Consider the following 15358-nt stretch of genomic DNA (forward strand, 5'->3'; position numbering starts at 1 on the left):
GTACTGGCTTCTTATTAATACTTACTTTGTGTGTGTGTGGGGGGGGTAGGGGTCATTTGAATGGATTGGATAAAAAATAACCATAATAATGACAACAACTGACATTTATTGAACCCTTATGTGCCAGGTACTCTGCTAAGAGTTTTACGTAATTATCTGATTTAATCTTAGAAAATATGAGGTAAGTATTGCTATTATACATGAGAAAATCAAGACTCAGGGATAAGTGCTTAAGAACAACTATTCAGTATTAAGCCAAGACTCAGACTGAAGTGGTCTGAAATTTTTGTTGGAGAGAAAGTAACTGCATGTTGGCAACGTACATACCAGTGTCTTATGGTTTTTGAAGTCCGAATTTATCAAAACTTTTGTTGAGATATTTACATTAATTATATATTCAGTTAGACAGTTTTAAACATTTGTTTCATCATTAAAACATTAATTATTTAAATGATAGACCTGATTTCCAATGGATTGTGGAAATTTATCATCACTCTATAGATGTTAGAATCTCTGATACCAGCTTGTTTTTTAATTGCTTTTTTTTTCTTTGGTTGATTTGAAATAGATCAGAGGTTGGATCTATGCAAACTTGGGCCAAATGACAATGATACTGTTAGAGGACAGATAGTAGGTAAGTGTGGGATTTTTTTAACTTGACCTAAACTCTAAATGCCTTTAAATCAAGGTACAATGCATGAATTAAATATGAGTCATGTAAAATACTTTGAACAGTGGAGTCAGGATCCAGGCTAACTTAATTTTTTAAAAAACTTAATAATCTAAAAAAAAAAATATGCAGGCTCCTAATGTTGTGAAGAACTAGTGGTCCTTTGGGAGGGAATTCTTTTTAAGTGCACAGGTATAGTAGAGCACCGAGACGGACTTTATAGATGGTATTAAAGTTTTCCGAAAATAATTCTCAAACTGATTTTCGAGTAAAAAGAGAATATTCTGTTGAACTCTTTGTTTAAGATTTTGTAGTTTTAAAATAATCTGTGATAATTGAAAAAACTAGAATGAGGAATGGTAGGATAGCACTGATTGGAAAAAGAGGAAATTGTTACCTTACTTGTAAGGCCCTTGGTGTGCTAATGGGCTATCTTGAATTGACTCAGAGGGAAAGACTTTGTGGAGAATTTCCTGAGATTTCTCCTAAGAATTGGTGAATTGAGGTTTGATCAAGATACATAGTGTGATAGGACATTGAGGTGGGCTTGTTTGAGACTTCTTCAATTAAAGAAGAAAAATGCAGTTGGAATCTTACCACTTCACTATAGAGCAGAATTAAGAGTAAAAAGATTTTATTATGGACCCAGCAGAGAGGTTTTAGTTACTGGAGGTACTTAGAGGACTTGATTTTACAAGGCAATGAAGTAGGTTCATAGGGAATTGCCAGGGTAGCAACATAACAAAGCCCTATTGTGGTTATCACAGGGAAGTATCTACACTGTGGCATTATTGATGATTCCTGTCATATTTAGGTTGAAAAGAGAGTAAAAAACATCTCAAAAATAAATCCTGGCGTACAAGATTTTTAAATGTAATTGTTCCTACTTTATGTGATTTGGCCTATTATGTAATGCTTGCCAACTAGTATCTAGTAGTAACAAAACGGTTTTACTAGGGTGTAAATTTGCATTTATAGAAATAGCAGACTTTCCTTTGTTAGCTGTTAAAAATATACCTACTGAGGTATACTATATAAAAAAAAGAATATTTTACTTTATTATTTTTTATTTATTTATTTATTTTTAAAGATTTTATTTTTTTCCTTTTTCTCCCCAAAGCCCCCCAGTACATAGTTGTATATTCTTCGTTGTGGGTCCTTCTAGTTGTGGCATGTGGGACGCTGCCTCAGCGTGGTTTGATGAGCAGTGCCATGTCCACGCCCAGGACTCGAACCAACAAAACACTGGGCCGCCTGCAGCAGAGCGCGTGAACTTAACCACTTGTCCACGGGGCCAGCCCCGAATATTTTACTTTAAAGTATGTCTCTGTATTTTTTTTTTTTATAAATTTTTTTTTTTTTAAGATTTTATTTTTCCTTTTTCTCCCCAAAGCCCCCTGGTACATAATTGTGTATTGTTAGTTGTGGGTCCTTCTAGTTGTGGCATGTGGGATGCCGCCTCAGCATGGCCTGATGAGTGGTGCCATGTCTGCACCCAGGATTCGAACCCGTGAAACCCTGGGCCGCTGCAGCAGAGTGCACGAACTTAACCACTCTGCCACAGGGCTGGCCCCTCTGTATTTTCTTTTCAATTTGAAGGCCTTATGTAAATTTGATGTTTATATTAGAGGCAGGCTGGACTCAAACATTATGCTTTTATGATCCTGCAATTCCATCATTTAAGAACAGAATGAGTTCTAGTTCATGCTGAATTACACCTTTACAAATAATTATAGCATCTTTGTATATAACATCTTTTTGAAAAATGGAGAAAAGTACGCTAGAACACTAACTTTTAAAAAAATGTATCTCCTTCTAGTATTTGTATATACATATATGTGTATATTTTTATGATTTTAATTATAGTGAACATAAAATTTTTATTTTGCTTTCTTCCTGTTAAAAACAAAATAGTGTTTATAATTATTATTATTGTTTATAATTAATGATTTTTAAAGGATAATTATATCAATATATCATAAATTAATCATTGAACTTTATCATGTTTTGCTATTATAACATTGGAACTTACATCCATTTTTGTACACTTAGCTTTATCCTGTTTTTGATTGTAACCTTAGAAAAAACTCTCTTAAATTGACTTGCTCGATTCAAGGGTTACAAATCTTTTCCCTTGCATTTAAAACTGTTATTTAAGGCCGCCCTGTGGCCGAGTGGTTAAGTCTTCGCGCTCTGCTTCTGCGGCCCAGCATTTCACTGGCTCACATCCTGGGCGCGGACATGGCACCGCTCTTCAGGCCATGCTGAGGCCGTGTCCCACATGCCACAACTAGAAGGACCCACAACTGAAAAATATACAACTGTGTACTGGGGGGATTTGGGGAGAAGAAGAAGAAGAAGAAAAAAAAAGAAGATTGGCAACAGTTGTTAGCTCAGGTGCCAATCTTTAAAAAAAAACTTATTTTATTCTTTCCATCTCTTCTGAAGTTTTGCTTTTTGTTATCAAATCAAATAAAAATACAGAGAACCTAAGAAGCACCCATAACATGGCGTCATTGTCACCACTTTGATGTATACCTTTTCTCCATGTTTTTACAAATGAGATTATACTATAAAGATTAAATAACCTGTTTTAATCTGTCCTAAATATCTTTTTTTTGTCCATGGGTACATTTCTGTAGCATTTTTAAGGTTGTATGGTAGTCCATAGTAGGCAAATAATTAGTTTAATCAGTCCCTTATTGTTAGACATTTAGGTTGTTTCTGATGTTTTAATATTATGAACAGTGCTCTGATAAACATAGAGTTTCTGTGATGCATCTTATGTATTGCTAGACGTAGGCTACACAATCCCACCTAAAAATTGCTTAGGTGTGTTGTAATGCAGCATTCTGGAGATGTGCCTTGAAGCTCCTGAAGTCCTTAACTTTGAACCTTAACATTATTCTTAAAAAAAGCTACTGAGAAAATAACATTGTTTCTACTGTGATTGTATTTCGGTAAGCATTTCACTTTAATTTTCTGTATAAAAACTGATTAATATAGTTTTCTAGTATAATTTTCACGTAATGTTTTGTTTACATTTGCTGAGGAGGTGTATTACAGTGTTGTCTCCTATAAATTAGGTAAAGGAGTAATGTGTTAAACTTTCTGATTTTTCAAAATTTTTACAGAGCTGAAATATTTCAGAATTTTGAGATCTTTCCTGGAATGAAGAGTCTTAAATGTCATACTTTGTATAGTAATCTGTTAATTCTTTAAGCAGTTAGGTTATAGTCGGGTTTGCTTATCACTTCTGTCTCTTGGGAGAGTTGCCAAAAATAGAATTAAAGAATACTAGAGCAGCAAGGAAGGACTTCAGGCATATCGTTTAGCCTAATTTCTTCATTATTCAGATTGGGATTATCTAAACCTCAAAGATGTTAAGTGTTTTGTTCAAGGCGATAATGCTAAACTAGTTGTTAGTGCCAGGTCTGGCGTTCACAGCTCTTGGCTTCCAAGTTTATAGTGGTAGTTTAATACTACACTGCATGATGATGTACTGCTTTAACTAATGGAATCCAAGTATTGCCCTATTGCTAGAATCTAGTGTATTTTTTTTTTAAAGATGGATCAAGAATTAAACCGAAGTTAATGTGAACTTTTCAAATTTCTCTGTACATGAATATACCTTTCATATGTTATGCCTCTACTTAAGTGCAATAGTAGCTTTGCGTTGTCCCATTACGATGTTGAAAAAAGGAATTAGACTCTCCGTCATGAACAAGATAAAGTGTAGAAAACCTTAAAATTCTAATATCACTCCTAAAGGGAAAAATCTCATGGAAAAAGAAATGACAGAATATAGTAGAAACTAAAGAGTTCATTCTAAAGGATTAAAATAAGCTAAGCCAGAGATCTTTTAAAGGTACACATTTTAAATTGTAATAATTCTTTCTACTGCTATTGCTCTTAGAAATCTTTCTGTTGTTTAATAGTTAGTCTTCAGTCCCGAGACCGAATAGGCACAGGAGGACAAGTCGTGGACTGCAGCCGTTTGTTTGATAATGATTTACCAGACGGGTAAGCTGAAGTCATTAGAGAAATACATCGGTAGTACCCCTGAAAGAATGAGAAATAAGTTGGTCTTTACTGTATACTTAACTTTAGAAATTTGCTAACCAGTGCCAGAACCTAGTTTTCCTTGTTCTTGGAAAATTGCTGAGGGATCTTGTCACAACAAATTTGTAAAATAATCCATGAATTAGATATTTTAAATTTGTTTTTTAAGAGTTTTGACTAGGAGACAAATTTCTTGACAAATGTAACTCTCCTGTAAATATTATATATTTAAAAGAAAACTTTTTCACTTGATTAAATTATTCACAACAGGGCATATAGGGTGCTGAATTTGAGGTATTGCTCTATTTAGAGGGATGGAATAGAGAATTTCTGTAATAGTAATTATAATAATTAACATTTATTGGGCATGCATGTGTCAGATACTGTTATAAGCACTTTATATAATACCTTATATCATTTAATTCTCATAGCCTGTGATTCTAGAATTAGACCACCTGGGTTCTAATCTTTACTCTTCTGTTTATGAGCTTTATGAATTTAATCAATTTCTTTAACTTCTGTAAGCTTTGGTGTATATGTATTTATAAAAGAGGATGATGATAATAGTACGTATGTCATAAATTATCGTGAGGATTAAATGATATCATTTGTGAAAAGTACTTAGCACAGTCTTGCATATAGTTAGTGCTTAATAAATAATTAGCTATAATTATTACTACTGCTACTACTATTGTTACCCTTATTCATTTCACGGATTAAAAAAACAGATTCAGAGAAGTTAAGTAACTTGCTGAAGGCCACATAGCAGAGGGCAAAACTGGAATGCAAATTTAAGCCTTGATTCCGAAGCTCCTGCTTTTTATAGCTGCTCTCTATCTTTGTTTGATACTAGTTCTGACACTTTTCTGATTTTATTTTTAACTTTCTAAGTATTTTTGATTAATTTCAATAGAGGTATTGTTTACGTACAATAAATTATATCCATTTAAAGTGTATGATTGGTCAAGTTTTTACTTAAATTATTTTTGGCATGAAATTTTACTTCCAAGCTTTGGTGTTTTCTCATTTTGTTTAAACTGTTAAAAATTGCTATAATTTAAGTCTGTTTGTAGATCACTTTAGCTTCTTGATAGATCTGCTAACTTTTATGGATGTGAAGTAGGTTATGGTACTTTTGAAGGGGAAGTTTAGGATGTAATAACTAGTCAATATTGAGACAATTATAATACTGTAGGCTTTATTATTTCTAAACTTGGTCTATATTATTGAACTGTAATTGTAATCACAGGGGGAAAAAACCTCTTAGCATCTCTTTCTTTTTTTTTTGTGAGGAAGATTGTCTCTGAGCTGACATCTGTCCCAGTCTTCCTCTATTTTGTATGTGAGATGTGACCACAGCATGGCTGGATGAGCAGTGTGTAGGTCCCCACCCGGGATCTGAACTGGTGAACCCCGGTCTGCTGAAGCAGAGTGCACGAACTTAACAACTACGCCACTGGGCCAGCCCCATTTTATTTTCTATTTTTTAAGGCCTCCAAACCTCTGCCAATGTTTTGGTGGAAATAGTAACATTACCACATTTCTGTAGTCATTTGCCTATTTCTTTGTTACATGAATTAATAAAATACTGAGGAAGAAGTGGCATTCTTGCTTTTTAAAAAATTAGTTTCGGTAGGCTAGATGCTTTTATGTACTTTTCCAGTTTAATTTAAAAAATTATGTGTGAGTTTTATTTTTAGTATAGTCCTTTTTACCTACTAAATTCTGGAGAAATCAATTAAGCATTGTTGACGTTACTGAAAAATTCTGAGTTTGGCTGGTGGAAAATATTGGTCACACCTTGGTATAAATACTTCAGAAGGTTCAAACTTCCAGGAGATACATTGTACGGTTCTAAAAGAAGTTGAAAAAATTCCTATAATCTGTGTATTGATATTTCATTTTGTCATTCCTGATTCATAACAGCAGATGTCTTCCTGGCTTGGTTATTGCACTAAAAACATCCTGTATCCAGCTTCTTATTAATGCCTCATCTCTTGATGTTTTATTTAAGCTGGGAAGAAAGACGAACTGCCTCTGGAAGAATCCAGTATCTAAACCACATAACAAGAACTACGCAGTGGGAACGTCCAACACGGTAAGAACATGCAAGTATCGTCCCATGGTCTATGCTGTTCGCCCTGCTGAAGTCATCCCTTTCTGTTTATCTGTCAGCTTTTCTTGGTTTATACTGCTCTAGATCAGTAGATCCTACAGCAAGTGCCATTATTATTTTTAAAAAGTAATTTTCAGTAAAGATTATTTAGCAGGTCATTCTGTTATTGTAGCTTCAGGGCCTGCAGTGGTACTCAATAAATATTTATTAAATAAGTTAAATGAATAAATTGAGAAATCATCTTATTTTTGGGACTCCTAAAAATTTTTTTTTTGAGTCCGTTATTGTAATGGCTGTAACAAAATACATACACAGGCTCTCCATTTGATCAGTCATGTAGGGGGATGATTATATTATATTGCGTCCAGTAAGGTTTGTGGTTAAGAATCAGATGATCTGAGACCATGTAGTGGGCTCCTGACTTAGAGTGGGGGTGAGGGGATGGTAGAACTTGCAAAGACGACTCTGAAGGAGGGGAATCTGTGAACCGAATCTTGAAGAATGTTGAAATTTAGCCAGGTGAGGGGAAGGTGATGAAAGGTGTTCAAGGCAGTGGTAACAGCCATCATCCAGTTCACGAAATGGTTATATACCAGGCACTGCACTTAGCATTTGGGCAATAACAGTGAACAAGGCAGAAAGGCCTTCAGAGCTTAGTGTATAAAGCCATGGGGATGCAAGATAATTTTTGGAAACTCCAAGGAAGAGCTTTTTAAGTAACTGAAAATAAATGGGATAAGTGGCTGAATTTTCCTTTTTTTTTTTTTTTCAGTAAGAACAAAGTCTTTTTGCCACCTCTGTTCAGTGTTTGTTTTGCCCCAGTTTGGTTTTTTTCTTATCAGGACTGCCACCAGGCAGAGAACATCAAGTGCTTCTCATTAGTTATACCTACTTTTATTTATTGGAGAGGAATTGCTTAACTCATTGAATCACAGTTTTTCTATTATATTATGATTCTCAGGTAAAAGCTTCGCTTACGTTCCTGTTTTAAAAAATACTTGAGAGTTGCATTTCTAGTAGTAAACTGCCAAGGATTTTATTGAAGTCAAAAGACCCATTTTTATACCTGAGTGTAAATGAATGTATATCTATGTCAGTGTTTTAGTGAAGTCCATTTCCTTGTGACTCATTGGACTGTTAAAATTGACTTTAATTTCACCATGTATAAAGTTGATCGCATTATAAATGTTTCTTTAAAAATTAACTCTTATTATCCTCTTATTTTGGATGACCTCCAGTAGACTGGAAGCTTTTTGAAGAGACAGACTATCTTCTATCCTCTATTCGTTCAATCAATTTTTTTTTTCTGCTTTATCTCCCCAAACCCCCCCGTACATAGTTGTATATCTTAGTTGCAGGTCCTTCTAGTTGTGGGATGTGGGATGCCACCTCAACGTGGCCTGACAAGTGGTGCCATGTCCGCGCCCAGGATCCGAACCCTGGGCTGCCACAGCGGAGCGTGCCAACTTAACCACTCGGCCACAGAGCCGGCCCCCGATCAATTTTTTTTCATTCAATAAATATTTATTGAGCTACTCTTACATATATGCCAAACACTATTCTAGGTGCAGAAGATATATATAGTGGGGAACAAACTAGGCAGACTCTTCTCTCAAATATTCTGGTGGGGGAAGACAGTCAAAAATAAGGATACAAATAAGAAAAATATGAGAAATAATTGCTATGCTGAGGAAGTAAGGTGATGTACTCTCAAATGCCTGGGTGATTACTTTAGATTTGAAGGTCAGGAAGGACCTGTTAGAGATGACATTTAAGCTTAAGCTATGATTTGAATGACAAAAAGGAACCTGGCCTAGGGAGAAAAGGAGAAAAAAGCATTCTAGGTGGAAGGAAGAGCTACTCTGCAGCACTAAGGGTAGAACGACCGTGGCACGTTCAAGGAGCAGGAAGAGTGTCAGTGTGGCAGAAGCAGAGTGGGAGAATGCTGGGAAATCAGGTCTGAGAGGTAGCTGTAGCTGAGTCAAGTGCAGTAGTCTCCCCTCATCCTCGGGGGACATTCCAAGGCTCCCAGTGGAGGCCTGAAACAGTGGATAGTACCAAATCACATACATATTATGTTTTTTCCTGTGCATACATACCTGTGCTAAAGTTTAAGAATTTGGCACAGAAAGAGAGTGAAAACAGTAACTTCTCTTTGGCATATCTGAACTGCCAGCATCACTACTCTTGTGCTTTGGGGCCATTATTAAGTAAAATAAAGGTTACTTGAACACAGGCACTGCAGTACCAGACAATCTGATAACCAAGATGTCTAGGTGACTAACACGTGGGAGGAACAAAGGGATGATTTGTGGGACAGAGCGAGATGGCACAAGTTTTCATCATGCTATTCAGAACGCTGTGCAATTTGAAACTTAGGAATGGTTTATTTCTGAAACTTTCCATTTAATATTTTTGGACTGCGGTTGACCATGGGTAACAGAAGGAGCAGAAAGCAAACCCATGGATAAGGGAGGACTACTGTAGTGCTTTGTAAGCTAGTGCTAACATCTACAGATGTGTGGATTTCATATAAAATGTAAGATCGATATAAAATGATGAAATACGTGATTGACAATCTGCTTATCACTTGAGTTTCTTTGGTGCTTAGAGGCTTTAGGCTTTTATTCAGAGTTCTTGAAATCATTATATTTATATTAATCATTACATTTTCTTATAAGTGATTGTTACTGCAGTACGTACATTGTCTAGAGAACTCTCCTTTTGATATCTGAGTTGAGTAACTTTTTTTCCCCTGTTACTTTTCAATAGACCGGCATCTGAATATTCTAGTCCTGGCAGACCTCTTAGCTGCTTTGTTGATGAGAACACTCCAATTAGTGGAACAAATGGTGCAACATGTGGACAGTCTTCAGATCCCAGACTGGCAGAGAGGAGAGTCAGGTCACAACGACATAGAAATTACATGAGCAGGACACATTTACATACTCCTCCAGACCTACCAGAAGGCTATGGTATGACAACTAGCAGAGGAAAAATAAAGTGTGGTGTACTGATTTTAGCTTGCTAAGAAAGCCAGAAAATCAACTTTTAAAGAAGTTATTAATCTGGGTTTAGGGATGCTGCATGAAAATAAGAGTAAATGTAAAACCTCCCAACTTTGAAAAGTCTTTGAAGTGCTAGAAGACTGCCTAACCGACAGTTTGACCTTGGGCTGGTCATTTAACCTCAGCCATTTTACTTTTTTATATTGAGATGAGATGAATGATTCCTCTCCTTAGCACAACGGTATTATGAGGAGCATATGAAACAATGTGAGGCTACTTTGTAAACAGGCACTGTATGAAGGGAGATAGTATTGTTATTGATAATGGTGATCTGAAGTCAGACCTGCAATGTAATTTTCTAGACATGTGTATTTAGAAATTTCTAAAGCTTTTTTCTGATGGTATTTTATATCATATTTATATTGTCTATAATTTTGGGTTATCTGAGTGATTGGGTTATTGTTGTAAATGATTTAGTCACTTCTATGTTTGTGTAAAATTATTATAGTCTTAGATAATTTCCTGAATTGTAGAATTTCATGTGGAAGATGACATGAATCTTCTCCTGGTTGAATACAGAACTTTCTAAATTACTCACAGCTTGTGAACACTCTTTGGGATAGTACGAACTCGGTTCAGTTGTTCTCGCCTTTCTTGCTAAAATCTAACAAAGTTGCATCCTTTCCCTCCTGAGAGCCTGTAGATAAACTATTCTGGGCTGATGGTGACACCTAATGACCAACATTGGGAATTGCCTGATCTAACTTGTATTTTATTTTTACTCTAGAATATTTTTTAAACTGTTGCACAAATGCATGATGCTAACTTTATTTTTTAAGGTATTTTAACTCTCTAATTAAAAAAAGAAAACCCACTAATTTGTCCATTAACTGTGCTGTGCCACGCAGGTTAACTTATAGCACAGTGATTAGAGTATGGGCTTGGAAGACAGACAGACCTGGGTTCATATCCTGGCTTTGCCACATGTTAGTTGTGTGACCCTGGGCACATTATTTAACCTCTCTGAGCCTCAGTTTTATATTCTATAAAATGGGGAAAATAATAGTACCAACCATATAGGTTTGTTGCCAGGAATAAATAACTTCATGTAAAGTGCCTGATACTGTGTCCTGCATAGAAAGCACTTAGTACATTTTAGCTGTTATTATTAATGTTCAGAATGTAGAATAAAGTATCTCCTGCCATTTCTCTTTAATTGAGATAATAAGGCAAGCTGTTTGAAGTGGGGATGATTATACTTTTACAATATTTGTATGATTTGGATTAAAAAAAACTTTGTGCAACCAAAACATAGGAATAAAGTGGATACCAAGGCTGAAATTAGTGCAGCTGTCATCTGTAACCAATTATAAACATTTTATGGTTATAATTTTTAAAAGTTTAAAATTTAAGTTGATTAACTTTATTGTAGGTTTATAAGCAATTAAATTTATACTAATAAATATTAGCAATAGTTTTATCATTTTATATGTGGGAATTTTTCATTAGATTTTATTTAAGGAATAGTGGGTTTTGTTGCTTAAAATCATAAATAAAGACTAAAACCACCACTGCAGAAACCCTTTCACAGATTCCTTCTCTTTGCCCTGGCTTCTTCACTCTCTCAAGGACTTTGAGTTAATTTCCCCTTTGCCTTTTTCTCCCTGATATGCACACTTGCTCTTTAGTCCTCCTCTTTCTAACTTGGTTATTTTTCCATCTTTGCCCTTTTTTGTTTTTTTGAGGAAGATTAGCCCTGAGCTAACATCTGCCACCCATCCTCCTCTTTTTGCTGAGGAAGACTGGCCCTGAGCTAGCATCCCTGCCCATCTTCCTCTACTTTGTATGTGGGACACCTGCCACAGCATGGCCTGACAAACAGTGCGTAGGTCCGCACCCGGGATCCAAACCGGCAAAGCTTGGGCCGCTGAAGCAGAACGTGCAAAAACTTAACCGCTGTGCCACAAGGCTGGCCCCCATCTTTGCCCACTTTTGACTATAGATTGTCTCTGCTATATTCCATCTTTTTTGCTGTTGTTTGAGTCCAAATGTAGTCTTGAGAATACACACTCTTAAGAAAAGAAAAAAACATAAGTTTTTAAAATAAAATTAGGCATAATGTAAAAGCATTACCAGCTTGCAACCCTTTGGCAGTTGCTGCAAGTCTCCCCAGAATCTCCCCAAAGTTGGCTAGGCTTTTTCTCTGAGCCTTTTTTGGTTTCCCTCAGGCTTCACATTTAAGACAAATAAGAGATCGTTTCATCATGTTTGTTTTGTTTAATTATTGGTACTGTGACAGTCTTGTTTTCTGTTTTCCATTGCAACATGGTTAGTAGTTGAGCCACATTCTAAGTGTAGTTGGCTTTTAGATAGCTGGCCTGTGACCCTCATCACCATTTAGAAGATTGTTTCCAGGAGAAAATGTATTCTGGGTTCAGAACAAATGATTTGTAAAGCAACTTTTTGTAATAAAATGGATTGGTAATTTGGAGAATTTACCTATTAATATAATATCATCCTAGTGTCTATATCTGTCTTTGATTTGGACATTCTAAATGTGTTTTTATTATTAGTGTTTCTTAATTTTACAGAACAGAGGACAACACAACAAGGTCAGGTATATTTCTTACATACTCAGACTGGTGTGAGCACATGGCATGATCCAAGAGTGCCTAGGTAAGAACATATTCTAAATACTCTTCATACCATTGAATATCCATTTTACTTAAGATTTCTTTATTTAATCTTTAACTTCTTAAAATAGCTTATGTAAAAGTTTGGCTCTTTTTGATAGTCATTTCAGTTTGACATTTAGTAGAAAGTCTACCTACTTCTCTGCGATTCCACCCGAGTGTCCCACCCCACAGCTAGTGCCCGGTCCCTCTCCCTGCTCACCCTTAAAAAAGTTGGGGAAGGGGCCAGCCCTGTGGCTGAGTGGTTAATTAAGTTCACGCGCTCCACTTTGACAGCCCAGGGTTTCGCTGGTTCGGATCGCGAGCATGGACACGGCACTGCTCATCAGGCCATGCTGAGGTGGCATCCCACACAGCACAACCAGAGGTGCTCACAACTAGAATATGCAACTGTGTACTGTGGGGCTTTGGGGAAAAGAATAAAAAAAAAAAATTGCGGCAAAAACATGGATCTTTTAGGAGTTTGAAAATTGACCTGGAGAAAAACATACAAATCTTATAAAAACATACATACGCTTTTTTTTAAAGGGTAGTAAATTGATATTTTTATTTCTGGTTAGACTTGTTTTAAGAAGTTTTATTTTTAACCTTATATAAGTGTATTCAATTTTCTCTCGTGTTCATTAATAAAGTTTCATTTTATTGTGGAAAAAGAAAGAACCTAATTAAATTAAATTTTTTTGTCCCTTTTTTTTTTTAAGTTTGGCACCTGAGCTAACAACTGTTGCCAATCTTTTTTTTTTTCTGTTTTTTCTCCCCAAATCCCCCCAGTACATAGTTGTATATTTTTTAGTTGTGGGTCCTTCTAGTTGTAGCATGTGGGACATTGCCTCAGTGTGGCCTGATGAGTGGTGCCGTGTCCGCACCCAGGATCTGAACCAGTGAAACCCCGGGCTGCAGAAGCAGAGTGCACAAACTTAACTGCTTGACCACAGGGCTGGCCCTAAATTTTTAAAAAATGCCCAAACTTGTACATTTGAACTGCAGGCATTGTTGAGTGCATTTATTAACCAAAATGTCAGCTGTCTTAACTTCAAGAAGATGGAATGACACACAAATCAGTTTAGTGATTCAACATAACTTTTGATACGTTTTAGTATAAATAAGTTTTTCAAACACTAATTAGCTATTTGGAGTTATTTTCTAGTGACCAGATACAGAGTGCCAAGTAGTCCTGTTGAAGCTGCAAAAAAAGGATGAGTTCTAAATTAAATTCTAAATGTGCTTTGTAAACTGCACACGTAATACATAAAATAATACATTTTTTTTGTATTAAGTGCAACATCCCCCTCCAAAAAAAAAAAAGGATTCATGGAAGGTCAAGAGATAGTTTTCTGCCTAAAGCTTATATTCAGAGCTCTACATGTCAAGAATCATGTATTTGAATCAAAAACAGATGTGAGTGACTAGCTGATCTTGGATTGCTTTGATACTCTCTAGTTATTCATAAATAAAATTCTCATAATGAAAATGTTTTACTTGGTGATAGAACTTAATGAGAATCTTTTGAGGTGGCAGCTAAGGAAATGTGCTATTATTTATTTTATCAAGGTTGCCATTTCTGTGTCTTGATAATATAAGCTGTTAGTTTAAAAAAAGTAATGGAGAGTAAATTTTTTGTGTGTGAAGAAGACTGGCTCTGAGCTAACATCTGTGCCAGTCTTCCTTTGTTTTATGTGGGATGCTGCCACAGCGTAGCTTGATGAGTGGTACTAGGTCCGTGCCCGGGATCCGAACCAGGGAACCCTGGGCCGCTGATGTGGAGCGTGTGAACTTAACCACTATGCCACTGGGCCGGCCCCAGGAAATTTTTGTTTTATTAATAAGCTCACTTAAAAAATCCAAGGGCCTGACTTTTGGAAATAACAGTTTTGTTATGTAAGTTATGAAAAGAAGTGTTTTGGATTCTGTTAATCAAATTGAAGGTCAATAAAGAGCTTTTCTATAAAATAAAATCATTGCAAGGAGATGTATAGAAGAAAAATGATTTTTTTTAAATTAAATGATTTACAATAGTGAAAAAGTCATCTTGAGCTATCTGTTGGAAGAATAGTATGTTAGCTGGCATTCAAAGCTGAAATTGAGAGAGATTTTGGCACCATTGCTGGTAATGTTCTTACTCCTAAGGAAATGTCAGTTTTCCATTAATGAGTATAGGGTTTCTATAAAGGTTTAAGAGTATTTCATGTTGAGTATTGAATAATGACTTTATGAAATAATACTCAGGATTATTTTTCTTTTCTTTAGTTTCTCTGCTCCAAATTATCTTAAAAATGTATATCATAGGGGCCAGCCCCGTGGCCGAGTGGTTGGGTTCGTCTGCTCTGCTTCACTGGCCCAGGGTTCACTGGTTTGGATCCTGTGGGTGGACCTGTGCACTGCTCGTCTGGCCATGCTGTGGCAGTGTCCTGCATGGGGGACCTGGAGTGACTTGCATCTGGGATATACAGCTATGTGCTGGGGCTTTGGGGAGAGGGAAAAAAAAGAGGAAGATTGATAACAGATGTTAGCTCAGGGCCAATCTTCTTCACAAACACACAAATTATATTGTATCTTTTGTTTTGGAGCATCCTTTAGTAAATATTTAGCCTTTTGTATGGAAGATCTTATATCAAAGCAGGCTATAAATATTTAGGTTCTATTAAAATATCGTCACTATTCAATCAAAGACATTTATAAAATTGTGTAACTCAGACACTTTAAAACTAACTTTAAAGATCAGTAAACTTAGATTTATCAGAGAAGTCCCATTTTATCATGTTTTGCATTTCTCTTTAAAACAATGATTAATGCTTTGTTATGCATTATT

The 15358-nt window shown here is 35.9% G+C and overlaps 1 protein-coding gene across 2 annotated transcripts in view; it reads left to right on the forward strand.

Moving 5' to 3' along the window:
- SMURF2 (SMAD specific E3 ubiquitin protein ligase 2) overlaps window positions 1-15358 on the forward strand; it is a 115555-nt gene that overhangs the window by 76247 nt on the left and 23950 nt on the right. For both annotated transcript variants that reach the window (XM_023652198.2, XM_070227043.1), the window contains exons 5-9: window positions 569-634; window positions 4609-4693; window positions 6747-6830; window positions 9621-9823; window positions 12448-12532. In XM_023652198.2, the coding sequence (XP_023507966.1) occupies window positions 569-634; window positions 4609-4693; window positions 6747-6830; window positions 9621-9823; window positions 12448-12532 (523 nt within the window). The remainder of the gene's footprint in view (window positions 1-568; window positions 635-4608; window positions 4694-6746; window positions 6831-9620; window positions 9824-12447; window positions 12533-15358) is intronic.

The sequence above is a fragment of the Equus caballus genome, chromosome 11 (genome assembly GCF_041296265.1).
Source record: "Equus caballus isolate H_3958 breed thoroughbred chromosome 11, TB-T2T, whole genome shotgun sequence".
NCBI lineage: Eukaryota > Metazoa > Chordata > Mammalia > Perissodactyla > Equidae > Equus > Equus caballus.